This window comes from Piliocolobus tephrosceles, chromosome 8 (assembly GCF_002776525.5).
Source record: "Piliocolobus tephrosceles isolate RC106 chromosome 8, ASM277652v3, whole genome shotgun sequence".
In the NCBI taxonomy this organism is placed as follows: Eukaryota; Metazoa; Chordata; class Mammalia; order Primates; family Cercopithecidae; genus Piliocolobus; species Piliocolobus tephrosceles.
Window position 1 is genome coordinate 10,939,769 of NC_045441.1, and position 26,968 is coordinate 10,966,736.

Here is a 26,968-nt window from a genome sequence, read left to right on the forward strand (position 1 = left end):
GGAAATGCTTGTTGGATTGAGCTGAACTGAGTTGAAATGCACAAGAGGAAGCTCTAAGAACCCCGGAAAAACTTAAGAAAATGATATTGTGGCAAAGTTGACTCAGAATCTGAGGCTGAAGAAACCAGTAGGTTGCAGGTAAGGAAACTGAGGTCCCTTGTGATAGAGGAATGTCAGCCTCTATGAGAGTCGGGACAGAGCTGGCACCCCAGGAAGCCCAAGCACTTACCCATTTCACTTCCCTTTTTTGGAGATGAAGTCTTGCTCTGTCGCACAGGCTGGAGTGCAGGGGTGCCATTTCAGCTCATTTCCACCTCCACCTCCCGGGTTCAAGTTATTCTCCTGCCTCAGCCTCTGGAGTAGCTGGGATTACAGGCACACGCCACCACGCCTGGCTTATTTTTGTATGTTTAGTAGAGACAGGGTTTCGCCATGTTGGCCAGGCTGGTCTCGAACTCCTCACCTCAAGTGATCCACCTGCCTCAGTCTCCCAAAGTGCTAGGATTACAGGCATGAGCCACTGTGCCCAGCCCCCATTTCACTCCTGTTCTGTTTTGGTTTTGATTTTTTTTTTTTTTTTTTTTTTTTAATGAGACAGTCTCACTCTGTGGCCAGGCTGGAGTGCAGTTGTGTGATCATAGCTCACTGCAGCCTGGACCTCCTGGGCTCAAGCGGCCCTCCAGCCTCAGCCTCCTGAGAGGCTGGGACTACAGCTACACACCACTACACCCAACTAATTTTTGCATTTTTCTGAAGAGATGAGGGCTTGCTCTGTTGCCCAAGATGGTCTTGAATTCTGGCTTCAAGCAATCCTCCCACAAAGGCCTCCCAAAGTATTAGGATTACAGGCATGAGCCACCACGCCCGCCTCACTTCTGTTCTTGACAGCTTGCCAAGTGCATTTTTTGTCAGGGAAGCCACACTGGGAGAGTCACCAAAGCGATCTTGTTGCCCCTCTACTGTTCCCACCTCCGGGATGCTCCCCTACCTTGCTCATGACGGGGCTGTAACCCTGCTCCTTTCCAGACCAAGAGCTTCTCAGGGAAGGTCTGTTCATTCATTGATTCATTAAATATTTGCTGAGCATGTGTGCCAGGCTAGACCAGAGTTAGACCCTAGTTGGTGGTAGGTGAATGAGTGCAGCCGTTGCTTTCATGAAGCTTAACAGTTTAGCAAGATCTGTATGCCCATGTGGCACAGTGTTTGGTGCTCTGTTAAGTGACGGTGGATGGGTGGATGGATTGGTGGATGGTGGCTGGGTGGGTGGATGGATGCTTTGATAGATAAATGGGAATGGATAGATGCTTGATTGCATGGAGGGATGGGTGATTGCATGGAGGGATGGGTGAATAGGGGATAGATGGATGGGTGATTGGATAGAAGGATGGACAGATAAATGATTGGATAGAGGGGCGGATGGCTGGATGGTTGGATAAAGGGATAGATGGATGGATGATAGGATAGCTATGGATGGATGAAGGGAGAGATGGAGGGAGGGAAGGAGTGAGGGAGGGATAGATGATTAGCCTGGAGGGAGGGAGGGAGGGAGGGAGGAGGGAGGGAGTGAGGGAGTGATGGATGGATGGATGGAGGATTAACCTAGAGGGAAGGATGGATGGATGATGGATGATGGATGGATGGATGGATGGATGGATGGATGGATGGATGGATGATTAGAAAGCAATATGTGTCTGTAAGAATAGATTGACTCTTACTCATTTTCGTCTCCTGGAGTAAAATCATTCAACTTGTAACACTCTGTCATACAGTATTTATTTCACTATCGTGGAATTTAAATTTCTAGGGTATTTTATTTTCTGCAGATCTCCCTTCCCTTGGAAAAACTCAATATGGATGTTAATTAGGTTTTACTAAAGTTCCATCGATTTAATGCACTCATTCCTTAAATGAAACTGACACCAAGGACCAGATGGCCAAAGGGAGCCCACGTTCATGTGTGTGGTTCTGAGGAGGGAGCAATAGGATGCAGTTTGATAACAGCTAAGAGCCCTGAGGAGTTTGTTGCTGAATGTGGAGTATTCCATGTCTCGTCCCTCCCCCAGTCGTTTTCCAACTATGTCACAACTCCCTTTGCTAATAATATTTTGCACAACATTTTACATCTACAAAGCACCATTTCCATGATGTCGCTCACCCTTCCTCACCACCCTGTGCTCGAGGCATCATCACCATTCTGAGTTACCAACAAGAGGGGTAGCAGAGAGTCCAAGGGGCAAGGCAGGGACTCCCACCTCCAGGCTCCAGCCTCTCCTCCCCTCCACCCTCTCCTGGTCCTGTCCTGAAATCTTTGGCTTCCTTGAACCTTGTTATGCCCAGGCAAATGCCACCGTCGTGCCACTGTATTCCCACCACCTCCAATGAGTGTCCCCAGCCTGATGGCATCACACGCTTGTCCAGCCACCTGCACAGAAAAGCCTCATGGACAGCCCTGCGAGGTCAGAAATAGACCAAACAGGGTCACTCGGTTGGAAGAGGTGGTAGTGTTAGAACCCAGGTGTTTGAACTCGGTCTAATATTCATTCCACTGTCTCACACACACAAAAGGGCACATGACCACTATTAATCAAATTTTTAAAAACTCAGCCAGGCACAATGGCTCATGCCTGTAATCCCAGCGATTTGGGAGGCCAAGGTGGGTGGATTACCTGAGGTCAGGAGTTTGAGACCAGCCTGGCCAGCATGGTGAAACCCTGTCTCTACTAAAAATACAAAAATTAGCCAGGCATGGTGGCACACGCCTGTCGTCCCAGCTACTCAGGAGGCAAGGGGAATCACTTGAACCCGGGAGGCAGAGGTTGCAGTGAACTGAGATTGCGCCACTGCACTCCAGCCTGGGCAACAGAGCGAGACTCCATCTCAAAAATAAATAAAGGGAATTTAGCATAAAGTCATTAATGTTGACTGTTTCAGCCTGGGTGACAGAGCGAGACTCTGTCTCAAAAAAACAAACAAACGTGAGCTCCATGTCTGTTTCATCTGTTCCCCTATAAGCATATACTTCCTGAACCTTCTAAGTCCAGCCAGGTGGGCCAGCGGTCACCGAGATCCCTCCTCACTGGGGGACAGAATAGGCCTCTCCCTGCTTTGCTGCTGTTCTCACTTTGAGAAATTTCCTCTGAAACACAGCAGACTTCTTAGCGCAGCCCTTTGAGCAGATGAAAGAGGGTGGAAAGAAGACCATCCCTTCAGCTCCAGCTGCATGCCAGAAGCTTCGTTTACATTATCCCATTTCATCTGCACAGCAGCTCAGCCCGGAGGGGAGAGGAGTAAATGGGCCCAGAGAGATCAAGTAACTTTCTTGGAGCTTGTCAGCCTTGAGCTGAAACATGGACTCTAATGTGGAACTCAGAAGCCCATGCTTATTCTATAAAGCCTGAAAAGTATCTTGGAATTACTTTAGAAGTAGGAAAGGAGTGGAAACCTGTGAGATTACACTGTCTTCCAGCATAACAAGAAAAGAGAAACCAGTTGGGTGTGGTGGCTCACACCTGTAATCCCAGCACTTGGAGAGGCCGAGGCAGGAGGATCACGTGAGCCCAGGAGTTTGAGTGCAACCGGGGCAACATAGTGAGACCCCATCTCTACCAAAACAAAAACAAAAACAGAAACCCATGAAATGATCCATGGGTATATAGGAAGGGAGAGAAACTCATTCCTAGGGCTGTGGGAGGAATGACCGCAGGCCTGGCCTAGGAAAGAGATTTGCTTTTCAGGGAGCCCCTTGGTGTTTGGGAACTTAGGAGAGCAAGTCTGGCCCCAAGATGTGGGGCCAGGCATCCCCACAGAGCACACATCAGCAGATAAGGGCCGTCGCTCTAGGAACACAGTCTTGTCCTGGCGCAGGCATGAGGAGGGCTCAGAAGTCTGGCTGGGAGCATTCCTGCCGTCCTTACTGAGGAGCTACCACTGGGGACCAGGACACCCCCATGACAGGAGCAGATTCCCGGGGTATAGACACGGCTTCCCTTTTCACACTGTCTCCTGAATTTTCTCCTGGGTTCCCACTTAGAGGAGCAGAGAAAACCAAACCGACAAGTCACTGATCTTGGAGTCAGATCTGGATTTGAATCCTGACATCATCATTTGCCAGCGTGACCTTGAATATCTCATGTCCGCTTCTCTGTCCCATCCATATAACAGGACATCTCTCTCACAGAACAGAGACATGATATGCACATGTTTAAAGATGATGGCATAAAAGCAGTGCTGGATAGGAGCTGGTAGCTAGTTATTGATCATAGAACCCTCCAGGTCCTTTAACCTCTCCAGTAGCCGTACTCTTCCAGGATTTAACTTTCGGGGGTTCTCCCTGTATCCTTGTCCCATCCACACTCCAGAGTAACCTCATCTGGGCCATTTGGGGCTGGCAGTTCCACATTTTTGCCTCTGGCCTGGGCCTGTCATCCAACGTCAGGCCTCCCTGGGGCACCTCACTAACTAATAATCTTCACTTCCCATGTAAACACAGGCACCTCCGTATGCCCCATTTCAGGAGAGGTAACCAGCCCCTAGTTGCCCTGGCCAGAACTCTGGGAGAAGCTATGTTCAGTATTAGATCCTGTGAATTCTTTTTATTGTTAGTATTATTATTATTATTAGTAGTAGTAGTAGTAGTAGTAGTAGTAGTAGTATTTACTATTGTGTTGGGCTCTTGCTCTGCTGCCCAGGCTGGAGTGCATTGGTGTGATCATAGCTCACTGCAGCGTCGAACTCCTGGGCTCAAGTGATCCTCCCACCTCAGCCTCCCGAGTAGCTGGGACTACAGGCGCATGCCATCACTCCCTGCTGACACCCTGTGAATTCTATTCCCCTAACCTCACTGGAGTCGGCTCCCTCCTTCCCAGCAGTTAGCTTCCTCCCTCTCTTTCCTGCACTGGTCTGTCTACCACCAGTCGCCGTCCTGTCCCAAGTGATCGCTTCATTTCCCACCCTGATTGACATCCTCAGGGACTCCCCTTCAGCATAAGCTGCCACCCCTGGGTGTGGTCCCCTGCACCACCCTCCACAGGCTGGCCCTTGCCTGCCTCCTCACCTCATGTCTCCCCAGTCACCTCCTCTGCTCCAAGGCACGGCAGGTCCCTGCCCTTCTCTGAACAGGTCACTCTGTTTGAACACGTCTCTGTGTCTTTGAATAGCCCTCCTCTCCCTGCTGAAGCCTTGTCCCTCCCACCACGAATAAAGATGATCTTTGTCTTCTTTAAAACTTGCGCTAAGTTTGCAAAACACAGGATGCAGAGCAGCGTCTGTAATAGCCTATCATTTGTGTTTGAAAAAAAACAAAATAAGACTGGGCATGGTGGCTCATGCCTATAATCCCATCGCTTTGAGAGTCTGACGCGGGTGTATCACCTGAGCTCTGGAGTTTGAGACCAGCCTGGCCAACATGGTGAAACCCCGTCTTTACTAAAATACAGAAAATTAGCCAGGCATGGTGGTGTGCAAATGTAGTCCCAGCTACTTAGGGTAGGAAAATTAGAGACAGGAGAATCATTTGAACCTGGGAGACAGAGGTTGCAGTGAGCCAAGATCATGCCACTGCACTCCAGCCTGGGTGACAGCGCGAGACTCTGTCTCAAAAAAAAAAGGGAAGACAGTGTATGTCTATAGATGATTGTAAATGCATAAATACCTGTGGAAGGATGCCCAAGACCATCTTTACCTCCAGACCAGGCAGCTGGAGGACAGGTGGATGTGGATGGGAGGAAGACCTACTTTTCACTATCAACTTTTGTTTTCGCTGTGCTTTTCTTTACAATTAAATGACTTTTAGTGTATTCACCAAGTCGTGCAGCTATCACCCTAATTCCAGGACATTTTTGTCAGCTCAGAAAGAAACCTCACACTGGCCAGGCGCAGTGGCTCACATCTGTAATCCCAGCACTCTGAGAGGCCAAGTCGGGCAGGGCACTTGAGGTCAGGAGTTTGAGAACAGCCTGGCTAACATGGTGAAAACCTGTCTCTACTAAAAGAGAAGTACAAAAACATTAGCCGAGCATGGTGGTGGGCGCCTGTCATCCCAGCTACTCAGGAGGCTGAGGCAGGAGAATCACTTGAACCTGGGAGGAGGAGGTTGCAGTGAGCCAAGATTGTACCACTGCACTCCAGCCCAGGTAACAAAGTGATACTCCATCTAAAAAGAAAGAAAGAAACCTCATACCCGTTAGCAGTCACTCCTCATTTATCCCAACCTTGGCAACCATGAATTCCCCTTCTATCTCTGTAGATTTGGCCATTCTTAACATTTCATATCAATGAGATCAAATAATATATTAGTTTTTTGTTCCTGGCTTTTACTTAATCATGGTTTCGATATTCATCTATGCTCTAGCATATACCAGTACTTGCTTTCATTCTTTTTATGGCTGAATAATATTCCATTGTGTGGATGTCCCATGTTTTATTTATCCAATTATTAGCCGATGGCCATTTGTAGTTTTTTTCCCACTTTTTGGCTTTTATGAGTAATGCTTCTATGAATATTCATATACAAGTTTTGTGCAGGTAAACATTTTGTCTGTCTTGCCTATGCACCTAGGGGTAGAATTGCTGGGTAATAGGGTAACTATTTTTAACATTTTGAGAAACGGCCAAGCTGTTTTCCAAGGTGGCTGCATGATTTTACATTTCTGTCAGCAGTGTAGGAGGGTTCCAATTCAATTTCTCGACATCCTTTCTAACACTTAGTATCATCTTTTTTTTTTTGGAGACAGGGTCTCGCTCTGTTGCCCAGGCTGGAATGCAATAGTGTGATCTCGGCTCAATGCAACCTCTGCCTTCCAGGTTCAAGCGATTCTCTTGCCTCAGCCTCCTGAGTAGCTGGGATTACAGGCGCGTGCCACCACGCCCAGCTAATTTTTTTGTATTTTTAGTGGAGATGGGGTTTCACCATGTTGGCCAGGCTGATCTCGAACTCCTGACCTCAGGTGATCTGCCCGTCTCAGTCTCCCAAAGTGCTGGGATTATAGGCATGAGCCACCGTGCCTGGCCCCATTATCTTTTTCATGATAGTCATCCTAGTGGATGTTGTGGTATCTCATTGTGGTTTTGATTTGTATTTCCCTAATGAGTATTGGCATTGAGCATCTTTTCATGTGCCTGTTGGCCATTTGTATCTTTGGAGAAATATCTATTCAGATCCTTTGCCCATATTCTAATTCAGTTACTTTTATTAAATTTTTTATTTTTAATTTTTGTGGGGACGTTTATATTTATGGGGTAGGGCACATGAGATATTTTGATACAGGCATGCTATGTGTAATAACCTCATTATGGAAAATGGGGTATCCATCACCTAAAGCATTTATCCTTTGTGTTACAAACAATCCGATTATACTTCTTTAATTACTTTTAAATGTACAATTAAGTTATTGACTGTAATCACTCTTTTGTGCTATCAAATAATAGGTCTCAATTCGTTCCTCCTGGCTTTTTTGGTACCCATTAACCATACCACCTTTCCAGCTCCACTACCCCTCCCAGTCTCTAGTAACCATCCTTCTGCTCCCTGTCCAAGAGTTAAATTGTTTTTATGTTTATATCGCACAAATACATGAGAATATGAGATGTTTGTCTTTCTGTGCCAGGCTAATTGTTTTTTTTATTTAATGAGTTGTTAGAGGGCTTATATATTCTGGAGTGTCTTTTCAAAACTTCCATTCTGCGGGTTGTGTTTTCACTTTTTTTTTTTTTTTTTTTTTTTTGAGACAGAGTCTCACCTTGTTGCCCCGAGTGGCACGATCTCGGTTCACTGCAACCTCTGCCTCCCAGGTTCGAGCCATTCTTCTGCCTCCGACTCCTGAGTAGCTGGGATCACAGTTGTGTGTGCCACCATGCCCAGTTAATTTTTGTATTTTTAGTAGAGACAGGGTTTTGCCGTGTTGGCCAGGCTGGTCCCGAACTCCTGACCTCAGGTGATCCACCTGCCTCAGCCTCCAAAAGTGCAGGGATTACAGGTGTGAGCCACTGCACCCAGCCTCTCTTTTCACTTTCTTGGTAGCGTCTTTAGAAGCACAGAAGTTTTACATTTGATGAAATCCAATTTATCGATTTTTCTTCTGGTATTTCTGCTTTTGGCATCATACCTAAGAAACCATTGCCTAATCCAAGGTCATAAAGGTTTATACCTGTGTTTTCTTTTAAGATGTTTTATAGTTTCAGCTCATACATTTTGGTCTTTGATTTATTTTGAGTTAATTTTTTGCATATGGTGTGAGGTAGGGATCAAACTTTGCTCTTTTGCATGTGGATATCCAGTCATCCCAGCAACATTTGTTGAAACACTGTTCTTTTACCATGGAATTGTCTTGTCACTCTTGTCAAAAATCAGTTGATCATACTATGAGGGTTCCTTTCTGGGCTGTATTGATCTATATGTTTATCCTTATGCCACTACCAGTTCTGGTCAATGTAGCTTTGTATTTAGTATTGAAATTGAGAGGCGTGACTCCTCCAATCTTGTTTCCTTTTTCAAAATTATTTTAGTTATTTGGGGTCACTGCATTTTCGTATGAATCTTAGAATCAACTTGTCAATTTCTGCAAAGAAGCCAGCTGGGTCTCGGCACAGGGGTTCTTGCCTGTAATTCTAACACTTTGGGAGGCCAAGGTGGGAGGATCACTTGAACCTAATAATTCAAGACCAGCCTGGACAATATGAGATCTCATCTCTCCAAGAAAAAAGTTAAAGATTAGTCAAGCATGGTGGCTCATTCCTGTAGTCTCAGTTACTCAGGAGGCTGTGGCAGGAGGATCACTTCAGCCTGGGCGTTGGAGGTTGCAACGAGCTGAGGGTGTGATACTGCACTCCAACCTGGGTGACAGAGTGAGACCCTGTCTCCAAAAAAAAAAAAAAAAACCAACTGGAATTTTGATAGGCATTACCTTGAATGTGTAAATCAACTTGGTGACTATTGCCATCTTAAAAATATTAAGTCTTCCAATCCATAAGCATTGGCCATCTTTCCATTTAGTTTAGTGTCTTTCAGCAGTGTTTTATGGTTTTTAGAGCACAAGTTTCGTATTTCTTTTGCCAAATTTATTCCTAAGTATTTTATGCTTTTTGTGATGCTATTATAAATGGATTCTTTTTTTTTTTTTTTACTTTCACTTTCAGATCATTTATTGCAAACGTATAGAAAGACAAACGATTTTTTTTACAGGGATACTTTGTTGCATTGAGCTTCACTTTTTTATGCTTTGAAGATAATTGTGTTTTTTCACAAATTGAAGTCTGTGGCAACCCTGAGTCAAACAAGTGTGTCAGCATTATTTTCCCAACTGCAGGTGTTCACTTCATTTCTCTTTGTCACATTTTGGTAATTCCCACAGTATTTCCAATTATTCACTATTATTATATCAGATATGGTGATCTGCAGTCAGGGAGCTTTGATACTACTATCGTAATTGTTTGGGGACACCACAAACCGTGCCCCATATAAGATGGCAGACTTAATTGATAAATATTGTGTGTGTTCTGACTATTCCACCAACCAGCTGTTTCCCATCTCTTCCTATCTTCGGGTTTCCCTATTTCTTGAGACACAACAATATTGAAATTAGTTGAATTAATAATCCTACAACGGCCTGTTTAATCAAATGAAAGGAACAGTCACATGTCTCTCACTTTAAGTTACAAGCTAGGAATGATTAAGCTTAGCGAGATAGGCATGTTGGAATCTGAGGTAGGTCAAAAACTAGACTTCTTGCACCAGTTAGCCCAGTCATTAGTGCAAAGGACAAGTTCATGAAGGAAATGAAAAGTGCTGCTCCAGTGAACACATGAATGATAAGAAAGCCTTATTTCTGATAGGGAGAAAATTTTGGTAGCTGGATAGATGATCAAACCAGCCACGACGTTCTCTTAAGCCAAAGTCTAATTCTTTTAATTGGGTCTTAATTCTCTCAAGCCAAGGCCCTGAGTCTTCAATTCTGTGAAGGCTGACAGAGGTGGGGAAGCTACAGAAGAAAAGTTGGAAGCTAGCAGAGGTTGGTTCATGATGATTAAGGAAATGATTCATCTCCATAATACAAAAGTGCAAAGTAAAGCAGCAAATGCTTTGGTGGAAGCTGCAGTTTATCCAGAAGATCTAGCTAAGATAATCAATGAAGATGATGGCGCTACACAACAGATTTTCAATGTAGGTAAAATAGCCTTCTCTTGAAAGAAGATATAATCTAGGACTTGCATAGCTAAAGAGAAGTCAGTGTCTTTTCCTCAAAGCTTCCAAATGCAAGCCAACTCTCGTTAGGGGATAATGCAGTGGTGACTTGAAGTTGAAGCCATTGCTCATTTACCATTTGGAAAAATCCTACAGCCCTTTAGAATTAAGCTATACCTACTCTGCCTATACTAGAAATGGAATAATAAAGCCTGGATCACAGCATCTGTTTACAGCATGGTTGACTGAATTATTTTAAGCCCACTGTTGAGACCTACTGCCCAGAAGAAAAAAAGGTTCTTTTCTTTTTTGCGACGGAGTCTAGCTCTTGTCGCCCAGGCTGGAGTGCAATGGCACAACCTTGGCACACTACAACCTCTGCTTCGCAAGTTCAAGTGATTCTCCTGTCTCAGCCTCCTGAGTAGCTGGGATTACAGGCTCCCATCACTATGCCCAGCTAATTTTTGCATTTTTAGTAGAGACGGGGTTTCACTATGTTGGCCAGGCTGGTATTGAACTCCTGACCTCATGATCCGCCCGCCTCAGCCTCCTAAAGTACTGGAATTACGGCATGAGCCACTGCACCCAGCTGATAAAAAGGTTCCTTTTTTTTTTTTTCTGAGACAGAGTCTCACTGTGTCACCCAGGCTGGAGTCTAGTGGTGCAATCTCATCTCACTGCAACCTCTGCCTCCTGGGTTCAAGTGATTCTCCTGCCCAGCCTCACGAGTAGCTGGGATTGCAGGCGCTTGCCACCGTGTCCGACTAATTTTTTGTATTTTTAGTAGAGATAGGGTTTCACCGTGTTAGCCAGGATGGTCTTGATCTCCTGACCTTGTGATCCATCCGCTGCAGCTTCCCAAAGTGCTGGGATTACAGGCATGAGCCACCGTGCCCAGCCAAAAGGTTCTTTTCAAAATATGACTGCTCATTGACAGTGCACCTAGTCAACAAGAGCTCTGATGGAGATGTACAAGATGAGTGTTGTTTTCATGCCTGCTAACACAACCTGCATTCTACAGCACATAGATCAGGGAGTAATTTTGACATTCAAGTCTTATTTTTTAAGAAATATGTTTTGTAAGGCTACAGCTGCCATAGATGGTGATTCCTCTGATAGATCTAGGCAAATTAAGTAGAAATTCTTTCCTTCTGGAAAGGAGTCACCATTTTAGATTCCATGAAGAACATTTGTGATTCATGGGAGGGGGTTGAAATAGCAACATGAACAGGAGTTTGGAAGAAATGGATTCCAACCCTCATGGATGACTTTGAGGGGTTCAGGGCTTCAGTGGAGGAGGGAACTGCAGATGCGGTGGAAATAGCAAGAGAACTAGAATTAGAAATGGAGCCTGAAGATGTGACTGAATTGCTGCAACCTCATGATCAAACTTGAATGGATGAGGGGTTGCTTCTTATGATGAGCAAAGAAAGTGGTTTCTTGAGATGGAAACTACTCTTGGTGAAGATGCTGTGAATATTGTTGAAATGACAACAAAGGATTTAGAATATTCCATAAACTGAGTTGATAAAGCAGTGGCTGGGTATGAGAGGATCGACTCACATTTTTAAAGAAGTTCTGTAGGTAAAAATCTATCAAACAGCATGGCATGATACAGAGAAATCTTGTGTTAGTGAAAGAGTCAATCAGCATAGACAATTTCACTGTTTTCTTATTTTAAGAAATTGCCACAGTCACCTCAGCCTTCAGTAACCACAACCCTGATCAGTCTAGCAGCCATCAACACCAAGGCAAGACTCTCCACCAGCAAAAACATCACAACTCCCTGAAAGCTCAGATAATCGTTAGCATGTTTTGCCAATAAAGTATTTTTTAATTAAGATATGTACATTTTTTGAGATGTAGAGCTATTACATACTTAATAGACAATGATATAAACATAACTTTTATATTCACTGGAAAACCAAACAAATTGTGCGACTTGCTTAATTACAATATTCGCTCTTTTTGTCATATTTGCCTTTTTTTTTTTTTTTTTTCCTATTTTTGAGGCAGTCTCACTCTGTCACTCAGGCTGGAGTACAGTGGCACAATCTCGGCTCACTGCAACCTCCACCTTCTGGGTTCAAGCGATTCTCATGCCTCAGCCTCCTGAGTAGCTGGAATTACAGGCATGTGCCACTACACCTGGCTAATTTTTATTTTTATTTTTTTTTTCATACTTTTAGTAGAGACAGGGTTTCACGATCATGGCCAGGCTGGTCTCAAACTCCTGACCTCAGGTGATCCACCTTCCTCAGCCTCCCAGAGTGCTAGGATTACAAGCGTGAGCCACCGCACCTGGTCTGTTTTTACTTTCTTATGGTGGTCTGGAACCAAACCTGCATTATCTTCAAGGTACGCCCATATATTGATCTTGCATTGTGCAGTCTTGCTGAATGTGTATGTTTTTATACCTTTACAATTTTTTTTTATTGTACCCATATATTATCTACTCACAACAATGGTGATGTAAAAATCTCAGGTAGGCATTTATCCCCTAGGAAGCCTGCCCCCCACACCCCCACTGGGATTTACCCGAGGGAGGTAGGGTAGGGGAGCATTACCCCATCTTAAGCTTTTTGGGAGCCGCAGTAGGAATCTCTGTCTCCCATAGGCTGGGATAGAACACCACCTAGCACATCTTAGCCTCCTTAAACAACTTTATTGACAGAATGAAGGAAGAAGTGAAGCAGGGGTGAGCAAGCAACCAGCACCTCCTTCCTCTGAAGAGCCTGCTGCCGGCAGGTTTCCCTGTTGTCTAAGCCGTGATCTGCCGTACTGGAGCATTTACTTGCTCATTCTGGTTTTGCACTGTGGGGAGAGAGAAGACAGCTAATCTTTCTTCCCCAAGACAGCCTTTCAGATAGATGTTGACAGCCAGAATGGCAGATGTACTTAGAAGGGCTTCGTAAACTCAAGGAGAATAGAAATGCTTGTTGCTTTTTTTATCATCTTGTCTTTTAATCTTGTGCTATCCCCTGCCACAAATCTCCTCTATGGATCCCACATCCTTTCTCCAAACCAGCGGCTTCTTCGGGGCCTCTCTAGTTTTCCTCTTAGAAACTTTACTAAGTGGGGCCAGGTGCGGTGGCTCACACCTGTAATCCCAGCACTTTGGGAGGCCAAGGCAGGTGGATCACTTGAGGTCAGGGGTTCGAGACTAGCCTGGCCAACGTGGTGAAACCTCGTCCAATAAAAATACAAAAATTAGCCGGGCGTGGTGGCGGGTGCCTGTAATCCCAGCTACTCAGGAGGCCGAGGCAGGAGAATCACTTGAACCCGGGAGGTGGAGGTTGCAGTGAGCTGAGATCATGCCACCTCACTCCAGCCTGAGTGACAGTGAGACTTCATCTCAAAAAAAAAAAAAATTAAAACCCTCAAGCTTTGGCCTGCGTAGGTGTCTCTTTCGGACAGCACCCGGGTCAGTCTTAGCTGACTTCTAGCGTTTCATGTGGCCCCTCAAACCATGCTTTGCTGTTGAAAACATTCTACAGCCAGACTTCGAGTGAGACAAAACTACCCTATCATATCCCTGCAGCTTTGTTGATTTTTATTGGCCTATAGTCTGACAGAGCTCATCGATCTGAAAATTCTTTTAATGGCCTGTGTTTACTTCTGAATCATTAGCTTGTAAACTCCCAGGGTATACAGGCTAGTGGATTGTTCTTGAATATGCCATTGTCACTGTGGTCTTAAATGTTGCTTAGGGGCCGGACGCAGTGGCTCACGCCTGGAATCCCAGCACTTTGGGAGGCCGAGGCGGGCGGATCATGGGATCAGGAGATTGAGACCATCCTGGCTAACACGGTGAAACCCTGACTTTACTAAAAAAATACAAAAAAATTAGCCGGCTATGGTGGTGGGCGCCTGTAGTCCCAGCTACTCGGGAGGCTGAGGCAGGAGAATGGTGTGAACCCGGGAGGCGGAGCTTGCAGTGAGCCAAGATCGTGCCACTGCACTCCAGCCTAGGCAACAGCGCAAGACTCCATCTCAAAAAAAAAAAAAAAATATGTTGCTTAGGGTCCTGGTTCTCCAGGACTTTCCACATCTTGGCTTCCTGCCTGGTTTTATCATGACGGGGAATAACCTATGGTGTGGTCGAAAGAAAGGTGCTGACTTTGGATTTATTATCGAAGGTTATGATGTTGACCTGGTTCCTATCCAGACAGTGTCCAGTATCAGATACTTGATGTAGGAGGTTCCCATGTTTATAATCACAACAGCTCAACAAGGAGGGAGTTACTACCCTCACTTAATAGACAAAGAGACCAAGGCTTCAGTGTGTGTGTATATATATATATATATGTGTGTGTGTGTGTGTGTGTATGTGTGTATATATATATGTGTGTATGTATATATATATGTGTGTGTGTGTATATATGGTTTTTTTTTTTTGAGACGGAGTCTCACTTTGTTGCCCAGGCTGGAGTGCAGTGGCATGGTGTCTTGGGTCACTGCAACCTCCGCCTTCTGGGTTCAAGCAATTCTCCTGCCTCAGCCTCCCGAGTAGCTGGGACTACAGGTGCCCACCACCACACCTGGCTAATTTTTTTGTATTTTTTAAGTAAAGTCAGGGTTTCACCATGTTAGCCAGGATGGTCTCAATCTCCTGACCTCATGATCTGCCCGCCTCGGCCTCCCAAAGTGCTGGGATTCCAGGCGTGAGCCACCGTGCCCAGCCAAAGACTTCAGCATTTAATTAACCTGCCTCCCAGTCACCCAGCCAGTGTGAGCCGGAACTAGGATTCAAACCAAAGTCTGTCTTTCCATCAAATCACATGCTCTTTCCATTGACCATGTGGCCCCCAGCCCCAGTGTGCAATGCTGGATGTTATCATATCCCTAGGAGGGGCCAGGGGCCAGGTTCCAAGTAACTTGGTGGGTTTCTGCATCTGAGAAGTGAAGCTGGTGAGACAGCAGTTCCTTCACTGTTTTCCAAGGGCTGCCACTGCTTTGATCTTCACAGCAACCAAGATGTATCGCCCCACTTCGCAGATGAAAAAACTGAGGCCCAGATAGGTTAATTCAGTGGCACAGGCAGAGCACCTGTTTTATGTTGGAGCTGGAAATCAAACCCTGGTGTGCCAACAGCATGCCCATGCTCTTGGCTGTGTGTGGCGTAGACTTGTTTACCACATGGGCATGGCTAGGCCCCTGTGGTACACTGGAGAGATGAGCCTTTTTTATTTCAAAATACACAGCACTTCTTGGCCGGGCACAGTGGCTCATGCCTGTAATCCCAGCACTTCAGGAGGCTGAGGCGGGTAGATCACTTGAGCTCAGGAGTGAGCCACTATGCCCGGCACTGTATGTTACTCTCTTAGAGATACAGCCAGCTCTTGAGATCTGTAACCATCAGCTTTTACTAGATTATGCTGCAGTAACAAACAAACTGCTACAAATCTCAGTGGCCTGTGGCAACCAAAGATCATTTCTTGTTCGTATGTCATGTTGGCTGGGGGTTAGCTGTGACTGTGCCCCAGCCCTGTGGGTGGTCCTCGTTCTAGGATCTCAGTAGAGGAAGCAGGTCCTATAAGGTCCTCGCAGCAGAGGGAGGGAGCACACTGGCTCTTAGATCTTAATGCTCAGATAAGACACCATCACTTAGATACCATTGGCTAAAGTATTTCATGTGGCCACACCTGACATCACTGGGGAGGAAAGCACCCAGGGGGAAGTTGCTGTTACACCACAAATCACGTGGCAGTGGGCAGAGATGTGTGACGCCTCCTCCAGGGAGCCTGGATGGTAGTTGGGAGCGGCAGCAGCATATTCCGTGTGACTCTGGGAACCCACAGCACAGCCCCGCTGGTACTCGCGTGGTTGGGCACTTTCTCACCCCTTCCATAGCTCAGAGATCTGGTGGATTTCTATGAACTCGTTTTCCAAACCTAGTTTTTATACTGTCATAGGCAGGTACTGATTGAGAGCTAGATTAAAATACCTTCCTATGGACATTTGTCTTTATCTTATTTTATTTGAGACAGGGTCTCACTGTCACCCAGGCTGGAGTGCAGTGGTGCAATCATAGCTCATTGGAGCCTTGACCTCCTGGGTCCAAGGGATCCTACCAAGGAGCTGGGACCACAGGCATGCACCACCACACCCACCCAGCTAATTTTTTATTTTTTGTAGAGACAGGATCTTGCTACATTGCCCAGGTTGATCTCGACCTCCTGCGCTCAACGATCCTCCCACCTTGGCCTCCCAAAGTGCTGGGATTATAGGCATGAGCCATTGCACCTACACATTTGTCTTCAAATGTAACACTTAGCCGGGCACGGTGGCTCATGCCTGTAATCCCAGCACTTTGGGAGGCCAAGGCTGGTGGATCACTTGAGGTCAGGAGTTCGAGACCAGCCTGGCCAACATGGTGAAAACTGTCTCTACTAAAAATACAAAAATTAGCCGGTCATGGTGGCAGGTGCCTGTAATCCCAGCTACTCGGGAGGCTGAGGCAGGAGAATCGCTTGAACCCAGGAGGGGAGGTTGCAGTGAGCCGAGATCGTGCCATTGCCACTCCAGCCTGGGTGACAGAGCGAGTGACAGCCTGGGTGACAGATATATATATATATATATATATATATATATATATATATATATATAAATGTAACACTACATTTAAAAAAAAAAAACTCAACCTTATGAAAGTGATGTTGCTGAAAACATAACCGTGGAATCCAGTAGCAGCCATTAGGGCAGATGTGCGGGTTACCGCAGGAAGACAGCTGGAGAGCACTGTTGGGTGTGTACAGTAGAGAAAGACACCTCCCAGGAGCTACTACCAGCCAAGTGACTGTCATCATCTCACAGCACACAAAACAAATGCTTACTACACAGATAACTCTTTACATATTAAGCATTTATTTTTCTTTCTTTTTTTTTTTTTTTTTTTTTGAGACAGAGTCTTACTCTGTTGCCCAGGCTGGAGTGCAATGGCGCGATCTCGGCTCACTGCAACCTCCTCCTCCCAGGTTCAAGCGATTCTCATGCCTCAGCCTTCTGAGAAGCTGAGATTACAGGTGCCTGCCATCACACCCAGCTAATTTTTTTAGTTTTAGTAGAGACAGGGTTTCACCATGTTGGCCAGGCTGATCTCGAACCCCTGACCTCAAGTGATCCACCCACGTTGGCCTCCCAAAGTGCTGGGATTACAGGCGTGAGCCACCATGCCCAGTCAAGAACTCTTTACATATTGAGCATTTTCATAAATATTTATACCTGGATTTCTGAACCGTTGGGTCACATCTGCAGACCATGCAGTTGGCCATTGCAGAAGATATTAAAAGCATATTAAACACCCGCTGTGTGCCCATGCTCGGGAGGAAAGACAGTTGATGCTACAGCTTAGTTTTCCAGGAATTCAGGATCCCTGAATCAGGCAGCCTTATCTGTCATCCTAAAACTCCAGGACAGCTCCAGGTGGTGGTGGGAGTGGCCATGGCTGGGAGATGGATCTGCTCTGAGCCTGGGGATCAGGGTAGCATTCCTGGGAGGCGCCTTCCAGGCGGAGGGGAAATTGCTCATGTGTTCTGAGAATTGGGAGTGACTGGGTGTGGCAGGAGTGTGAGGCATGGCAGGAGGTGAGCCTGAAAAAGAGGCTGATCCCTCAGAGCAGGACAGGTTTTACCCAAGGCCGCAGGCCAGTGTCTAACCATCTCTAGATCCTTCCCAGTTTAGCTTCTTCTAAATGGTTTTGTGTCTGTGTGAGAGTGTGTGTGAAATGGGGTTTTGTTATGTTGCCCAGGTTGGTCTTGAACTCCTGGGCTCAAGCGATCCTCCCACCTTGGCCTCCCAAAGTGCCGGGATTACAGGCATGAGCAACAGTGCTGGCTTTAAATGGTTTTAAGGGCATGGTACCTACCTCAAGCTAACATGCACACAGGCACAGCGAGCCGGAACCCTAGCCTAGGATCCTCTCTTCAGCAATCCTTGCCTTAAGACCTCGCCTCAGACGTTTGCTCATTCAGATCCCTCCCCTTCTCAGAGGCAGCTGTGTTACCAAGCCCTGGCTTGCACCTCCAAGGCACGCAATGGTTGGGCTGGGCTCCCTGCAGGATGGCCGCGAGGGGATGGGGGGCCAGCATGAGCATGAAGATGAGCAGGATATTGTCCCTTCCTCCCTCCCTCCCACGGGTGCTCTTCCTGGCCAGTAGTCATGTGGACCCCTGGGGGGAAGCTGTCACGTGTGGTAGTCACTGTGTTGTGTCTGGTACTGGGGCCCTGGCCAGGGTAGGTCAGTGACTCGTCCAACCCCAGGAGGCCGCTGCTGTCTCCTCCTCGAGCAGATGAGGGGGGGCTGGCATTCAAAGGCCTGGCTCCCTCCCTCCCTCCAGACTCAGAGCAGCCCAGGAACCCAGCTCCAGGTCTGGAGGAAGTTGTGTGTGCACTGGGTCTCACAGCATAGATGGGTTTTGAGTGGACGGAGAGGCTAGCAAAGGGTGTTTCGAGTAAGCAAAGCACGGAACTAGGCGGTCACCGGCTGCAGCAGGGAAGTCACACAAAGGGACAACCCGCCGCCGACTGGGTGAGCTACAGAGGGAGGATGGACCGAACTCCAACTTCAGGGTCATTCTGGTTTTTTTTTTAAGATAGGGTCTCGCTTGGTCATCCAGGCTGCAGTGCAGTGGCTCAATCATTGCTCACTCCAGCCTTGAACCCCTGGGCCCAAGTGATCCTCCCACCTCAGCCTCCAAGTAGCTGGGACTGCAGGCATGTACCACCGTGCCTGGCTAATTTGTATTCTTTTGTAGAGATAAGAGTCTCACTCTGCTGCCCAAGCTGGTCTTGAATTCCTAGGCTCAAGCCCTCCTCCCACCTCGGTTTCCCAAAGTGCTGGGATTACAGGTGCTTGCCACCATGCCCAGCTAATTTTTATTTTTGGTAGAGATAGGGTCTCACTCTGCTGCCCAGGCTGGTCTTGAACTTCTGCCTCCATTTTCTAAATTGTTGGGATTACAGGCATGAGCCACCGCGCCCAGGCTTGAGGCCCATTCTTGTCTATGCGGCTGAGGGGACTTCATCATTTAGAAAAGGATCTTTTAAGTAGTCTCTTTTAAGAAACCTCATGGTCTGTTTGCATACTGAATTAATTAAACTCATCAAGCCTGACCGTGTTCCTCAGGACTGGGCTGGAATTTCTCTGTGTTAGTGGAGGAGGGCACGCAGAGAGGACTGAGAGTCATGGTCCCTGTGATACAGCTCTGATGAGTGGAGGAACACTAGGGTTTTTGGTTTTAATGCCGGTTTAGATAAAACGACATGGACACACATGGAGTGGTTGTTTTTTTTTGTTTTGTTCTGAGATGGAGTCTCGCTCTGTCACCAGGCTGGAGTGCAGTGATGGGATCTCAGCTCACTGCAACCTCCGCTTCCTGGATTCAAGCGATTCTCCTGCCTCAGCCTCCTGAGTAGCTGGCATTACAGGCACCCGCCACCATGCCCGGCTAATTTTTGTATTTTTAGTAGAGACAGGGTTTCACCATGTTGGCCAGGCTGGTCTCGAACTCCTGGCCTCAAGCAATCCACCCGCCTCGGCCTCCCAAAGTGCTGGGATTACAGGTGTGAGCTACTGCTCCTGGGTCAGTGGAGTGGTTTTAAAACCCCGGTGTCCATGGGGCTAATTCCTTCTGCTTGCTGTAGGGGAGAATCTGCTGTGTCCCTGTTCCAGCTTCTGGTGGTTTCCTGGTCATCTTCCTCTTATAGATCATCAACCCAGTCTCTCCTTCATCTCCCTGTGACGTCCTACCTGTCTACGTGTCTGTCTCTGTGTCTAGGTTTCTCCTCCTTATTGGATCCTATTGGACGAGGGCCCCGGCTAATGACCTTGCCTTACCTTGATCACCTGCAGAGACCCTACCTCCAAATAAGGTCACCTTCACAGGTATTGGGGGTCAGGACTTCATCATCTTTCGAGAGACACAGTTCAGCCTATTACAGCCCCGAAGTGTGCCGTGTAAATTACCAAACCCCACATCCCCGGGAATAACCCAAACAGGAGACGGGAGGACAGAGTTCAGGATCCTTCCAGATCCCAGCCCTTGCCTCCAGGAGACGCAGCCACCCGGTACCCTCAGTCGGAATACCTGGGAAGAGATCTCCCTCCCTAGGCAGATCCTAAGCCAGAAAGAGAAGCCTCTGTGTGGCCGTCAAGCGGTACGGACAGCAGCCAGGGCGTCTGCCCAGCTTTCCGGACAGACTCTGCTACCCACCTGCCTCTCTTAGAACTGAGCCCCAGGGAGTGTTCCAATTCATCTGGAGAAGCAACTCTAAATCCATTGCTTACTCCAGACATCTATAATATGCGGGCTTAGGTACAGTTGAAACAGTGCCATTTAGACAGTTCCCAAAATTTGTAATAGATATTGAGAAAGGTACATGATACGACAGGGAGAGAAAGCACAATGCACAATCTTACGTATAGGCTGATTTCAAGTACGTACATACACACATGCGTTTTAAGCAGCTTGATTGAGATATAATTCACATACTATATAATTCACCCATTTAAAGTCTGGAGTTCATTGACTTTCAGGATATTCACAAAGTTGTACAGCTCTCACCACAGACAATTGTAAAACATTTTCATCACCCCAAAAGGAAATCCCACACCCGTCAGTTGGCATCCACCAGCCCCTCCTTCCCATCACCCCCAGTCCAAGACCACTCTAATGTATAATACATCTCTCTCTTGTTTGTCTGTGTCTGCATTTCATGTAACTCTTTTTTTTTTTTTTTTTTTTTTTTTTTGAGACAGAGTCTTGTTCTGTCACCAGACTGGACTGCAGTGGTGCCATCTCAGCTCACTGCAACCTCCACCTCCCGGGTATAATTGAAGCAATTCTCCTGCCTCAGCCTCCTGAATAGCTGGGATTACAGGTGCACACCACCATGTCCGGCTAATTTTTGTATTTTTAGTAGAGATGGAGTTTCATCACCTTGGCCACGCTGGTCTCAAACTCTTGACCACGTGATCCGTCCGCCTTGGCCTCGCAAAGTGCTGGGATTACAGGCGTGAGCCACTGTGCCTGACTGCAACTCTTTTTATATATATATATATAATTAGAAAAAAAATTAGAAATAAAGACCTGACAGTTTGACTCCTGCCTGTGAGTGGCGGATTTTAATTATACTTTTAAGTTTTTTTCTGTATTTTTGATATTTTTCTGATCACACAATGAGCATGAGTTGCTAATACTGGGGGAGAGGGTTATTTTAAAAACAAAAGGCGGTCTTGTAAGCAAGGCATGGTGGCTCGTATCTGTAATCTCTCCTGACCCCCGAGGTCAGGAGTTCAAGACCAGCCTGGCCAACATGACGAAACCCCGTCTCCACTAAAAATACAAAAAATATTAGCTGGGCGTGGTAGCGCACTCCTGTAGTCTCAGCTACTTGGGAAGCTGAGGCAGGAGAATCGTTTGAACCCGGGAGGCAGAGGCTGCAGTGAGCTGAGATTGCGCCGCTGCACTCCATCCTCGGCCACAGAGCGAGCCTCCGTCTCAAACAAAAAGTCCTTGTAGATTGTTCTGAAACTCTACTTAACACCAAATTCCCAACCTTGTTTTTGTTTTTGTTTTTATTTGAGACAGGGTCTCACTGTGTTGCCCAGGCTGGAGTGCAGTTGTATGAACACAGCTCACTGCAGCCTCAAACTCCTAGGCTCAGGCAGTCCTCCCACCTCAGCCTCCCAAGTAGCTGGTATTACAGGTGCATTTCCACCCTGCCCAGCTAATGTTTTTTGTTTTTTGTAAAATTTTTATTTTTAAATTTTAATTTGTAGATGTCTCATTATTTTGCCCAGGCTGGTCTTGAACTCCTGGGCTCAAGCCATGTTCCTGTCCCTGGCTCCCAAAGTGCTGTGATTACGGGCGTGAGCCGCCACACCTGGTCCAGAATCACAGCCTTATATTATCGGGTTGAGGGGGGTCGAAATGTGTCTGAGTTCCAAAGAATTGACTTCAAATTTGAATCTTGGTGCACAGCTTGTTAGAAGGTGGAAATGCTTGCATTGCACTAGGCTGCTATGCATTCAGTTTTCTAGGCCCAGCTCCCACTAGCCATCATCCCCCAGTTCTGAGCACCCCACATCCTTAATCAGGAGACCTCTTTCAGCTCTTAACAAACTGCCCGGTGGCTCAGGTGAGAGGCCCTATAATTAAACCACATCCTTTGCCTCTGTAATAACATCGGAGACAGCATAGTTCTAGGAGGGGACAGACGGAATATATAATTTCCTGTCCTTTGCCTGAGCCAGTATGACATTGGTACATGTGCAATCTTGCATGTTTCGGCTGTAAAATGCAATCTGTTGTCTCAGCAAGTGTGTAGGTAAGCTGAATATTCTACCAGGTTGGTCCAACCACGGCAGGCTCTTTGCATATGCGTCCAGCATAGTTGATGAACAGACGTCTACACTAGGGGAAACTGGCTCAGCTAGTCAGTTCACAAAACAAACCAATCCTGGCCACTGTAGCAAAACCTCGCCAGTTGCCTAATCTGGAATCCCGGGCACCGTCCTCGATTCGCCTTGTTCTTCTGGGCCTCACGTCAACTGTGTGTGTCGCTGATCTCTCCATCCGCCATCTCCTCCTCCTCAACACCCCCAACCACTGCCCAGCGCATCTCACTCGGATGAAGGCAGTGACGTCCGACGGGTCTCTTCCTCCCTGCCCCCTCCTGTGCTCTTTCCACCCTGACCACTGTTCAGGTGATGAGGGTCTCCCTGCACCATGTACCTTTGTGCCCCTCAAAATCTCACCCCACTTGCTTGTCCAGCTGCATCACCCACAGCTCCCGCATATGTATCTGCGTTCCCAGCCCCGGCAGACTCTCGCAGGTCCCCTATGTCCCAGGTGTGTTGTAGCAGTGTTGGTGGACTCTTAATCTGGAATGAAGCACAAGCTGACATGCAAATAAGTGTTTTAAAACAGAACACACAGGCCAGATGCGGTGGCTCACGCCTGTAATCCCAGCACTTTGGGAGGCTGAGGCGGGCAGATCACCTGAGGTCAGGAGTTGAAGACCAGCCTGGCCAACATGATGAAACCTCATACTTACTCAAAATACAAAACTTAGCCGGGCATGGTGGTGGGCACCTGTAATTCCAGCTACTTAGGAGGCTGAGGCACGAGAATTGCTTGAACCTGGCAGCCAAATGTTGCAGTGAGCTGAGATCGTGCCACTGCACTCCAGCCTGGGTGACACAGCAAGACTCTGTTTTGCTCTGCCACCCAGGCTGGAGCATAGTGGCCGGATCTCAGCTCACTGCAAGCTCCGCCTCCCGGGTTCACGCCATTCTCCTGTCTCAGCCTCCCGAGTAGGTGGGACTACGGGCGCCTGCCTCGTCACCCGGCTAGTTTTTTGTACTTTTTAGTAGAGACGGGGTTTCACCGTATTAGCTAGGATGGTCTCAATCTCCTGACCTCGTGATCCACCCGTCTCGGCCTCCCAAAGTGCTGGGATTACAGGCTTGAGCCACCGCGCCCGGCCAAAAAAATTTTTTTTATGAAATTCTTTGCTCCCGGGATTTGAATGTGTTCGTCCGTTTACATGCAGTGTCTTACCCGTCCACCTGGGTGAAATGCTTTTAAAGACTGTGCTCTAAGGTCACAACTTTACTGCCTGAAGTTCCGTTCTCCATGTCCCCAGGGATTTAATTACTTGTTAATTACATACCTGTTTCCCTCCTAGACCCTGAGCTCCTGGGGGTAGGAATTGTCTCTTCCTGCCCACCTCTGATCCTCAGCAGTGTCTAGCACGTGGCCAGCTCTTAAGTCAGTACTTGGAGAAGGAAAAAGACCAGGAAGGGCGTGCCAGACCATTCTGTATGGAAGATCCACCCATTGTTCCCTGCTATATAGTGCATGGCTCCATACTCTCAAATCTCTGCTCCTGCCTCATTTACCTTTATGAACAGGGTCCTGTTGTGTTTGCAGGCATTTCCTCTAAGAGGTTGAAGCCCAGTTGTCAAGCATCTATGGGGAGGAATCAGACCTCCCCCTGCTACGGGAGTTCACTAGATGTGTAATGCTTTGTAAATTACCTCTTGACAAATGTTGAGCTCTTTGTTTTTCTTTTCTTTCTTTCCTTCCCTTTCAGATTGATGCACTGAGTAAAAGAAGCAAGGAAGCTGAAGCAGCTTTCTTGAATGTCTACAAAAGATTGATTGACGTCCCAGGTAAGCCCTGGCACTAATGGCCCACCACTGGGGGGCGTTGTGTCTGGTGAGTCGGTGGGTTTTGGGCCCATTCTTCTTGGCTTTCCTAAGGAAAATAAATAGGCCATCAGTGGCAACTTCCCCCAAGAAACCAGGGAGTGCAGGACACATGAATTCTCCACAACCCAGACTTTGGGTACGAAAGGAAATTGGATGTACTTGTTGAAGTACTCATGTAATCTCTAGGGGATGACTTTGTAAAAGCAGAGACCCAAATCTCTGAGGCTACAGCATAAAACACTACACATACTTCAGAGAAGATGCAAACCCGATGTGAGTGTGCTGTGCAGAAGTCTTTGTGCTGTGCAGTACTTTAAGACTTTAGGAATGGCCCTACTAAGACACCTGCAGTGTCCCACTCCCCCTGCCAGGTCATCCAAGATCGGTGGCCCCTGGACAAGCCCTTCACTTAAGGGTTATGGGCAGAGGTAACTGATAATCCTTGCAGCTACAACCAAGTATATAAGTTGTTTCTTTTATTATTTTTTTCTAATTTTATATGTTTATTTTTGAGACAGAGTCTCGGTCTGTCGCCCAGGCTGGAGTGCAGTGGCGCAATCTCTGCTCACTGCAACCTGCACCTCCCGGGCTCAAGCGATCCTCCCACCTCAACCTCCCAAGTGGCTGGGAGGTGCGTGCCACCACACTCAGCTAATTTTTGTGTTTTTTGTACAGATAAGGTCTCACTGTATTGCCCAGGCTGGTCTCGAACTCCTGGGCTCAAGCAGTCCTCCCACCTCAGCCTCCTAAAGTGCTGTGAGGTTATAGGCAGGAGCCACCGCACCCGGCCCTGTTTCTTCTTTTAGAGGGATTGAAAAATTAAAATGTAAATAATGTTTGTGAGGCATTCTGAGAAGTAATGGCTTCCGATTATTTATTCTGGAAAAGTCAGAAGGCATGTAGAGTGCCTTGATCTCTCTGGTCCTGTTTGTGGGTCCTCGATTGCCTTAGAATCTCCGGTAAGGTGATGGACATAACCATGTGGGGCCCAGCTCAGCTCTGGAGAGATGCTTATCAGAAAATTAGGAAAGTCACTTGTTGCCTTTCTCCGCCAAGCAAGGAATTGGAATTACCACCACCCGCCCCTCCCCACCTATTACAGTTGCGCACTTGCCCTTGTTAGCAATTCTCTGAATATCACTGACGTCATTAGAGCTACATTAACAGAGCGAGGCAGACTCAGGTCTCCTTTGTACCTGTACTTGTGTTCTAATTCAGGTCCACCACGGGCTTTGCTGTCTGTCCCCTCTTGGAGCTTGGATTAATAGAGGTCACACCAAACACTTCAGACAGGGAGTTGGGAGACCCAGATTCTCCTTCCCTGGATGACATTCCTTTTCCTCTCGGAACTTCAGTATTCTCATCTGTAAAATGGAACAGGGTCAGGGAACAGCCTAACCATAGAGAATGGTTTGCTTTGTTCTAAACTTTTGCTGTCTTGGGAGCTTATCCAGTTATTAGTTCCAAATTCTAGCCTTTTGGTTTTCTGTGCGAGTTTGTATCTGACTAGGAGTTCCCTGAAGAACCTGACTGAGCCTCACGAGGAGGCTCCTTCACTGTAAAATGGATCAGTGTTACCGCTGGAGGGTGTCCAGGTTCTTGGTGTTTTGAGCAATGAATTGGACAAAATGCGCAAAGCAAGGAAAGAATGAAGCAACAAAAGCAGATACTGAAAATGAAAGTACACTCCACAGGGTGGGAGTGGGCTGAGCAGCCGCTCAAGGGCCCAGTTACAGATTCTTCTCAGTCCAAATAACTTCTGGAGGTTTCCCATTGGCCAATTGGTGTTCACCCCATGTAAATGAAGTGCTGGCCCACAATCAGTCTGATCAGTTGCAGAAAGCAACCAACCAGAGGCTGAAGTGAAGTTACAAAGGTCACACTCCTGTGCAAACATCTTGATTGGTTGTGGAAAGTAACCAATCAGAGGCTAAAGTGAAGTTACAAAGTTGCACTTCTATGCAAACGAAGACTTGGCCCTGCAATCAGTCAGATTGGTTGCAACCAATCAGAGGCTGAAGTTACAAAGTTATACTTCTATGCAAACATCTGATTGGTTGCAGAAAGCAACCAATCAAAGGTACTTTCAATTTCCCATCTGCAGGGCAGAAAAGATTGGGGTTTGCAAAGGAAGTAGCCAGTGGTCCTTTTGTTACTTAGGCGTGGAAAGTGGGGGTTTTCCCTTCGATTTAGTTCTAGGAAGTCAGGGTGAATTGGCCTTCGGTTCCCTACCTGCAGACCCTATTCTTCTGCCTCAAGAGCACTGTCCCTCGGGCGTCAGCAGCCTGGTGGGTTGGGCATCACTGGCATTTTCTTGTGCGTAAGGTAGTGGCTGAGAATTTTCTCTCTGGACTATGTCATGTCCTTACTGACACAGGGATAAAGAATTTACAGAAAAAGCGTGACCTGGGCTTTGAGAAATTTCATTTTGTGTTTCGAAAGAGTTCATTCTCTGACTTTTTGTTGGTTCCTTGGGCTCAGGAAGGTTGTGTTCCGTTCTATTCCCAGAAGTTCTTGCTACCACTTCTGGGAGCAGGATACCAGAAGGGAGTGTTTTCCAGCTGAGAACCTTG

At 47.0% G+C, this 26,968-nt stretch overlaps 1 protein-coding gene across 8 annotated transcripts in view; it reads left to right on the forward strand.

The window, feature by feature from the left end:
• The window catches only part of CUX1 (cut like homeobox 1), a 469,420-nt gene that overhangs the window by 233,446 nt on the left and 209,006 nt on the right, over nucleotides 1-26,968 (forward strand). For all 8 annotated transcript variants that reach the window (XM_023194480.1, XM_023194479.1, XM_023194482.1 and 5 more), the window contains one exon: nucleotides 24,278-24,356. In XM_023194480.1, coding sequence (XP_023050248.1) covers nucleotides 24,278-24,356 — 79 coding nt within the window. The remainder of the gene's footprint in view (nucleotides 1-24,277; nucleotides 24,357-26,968) is intronic.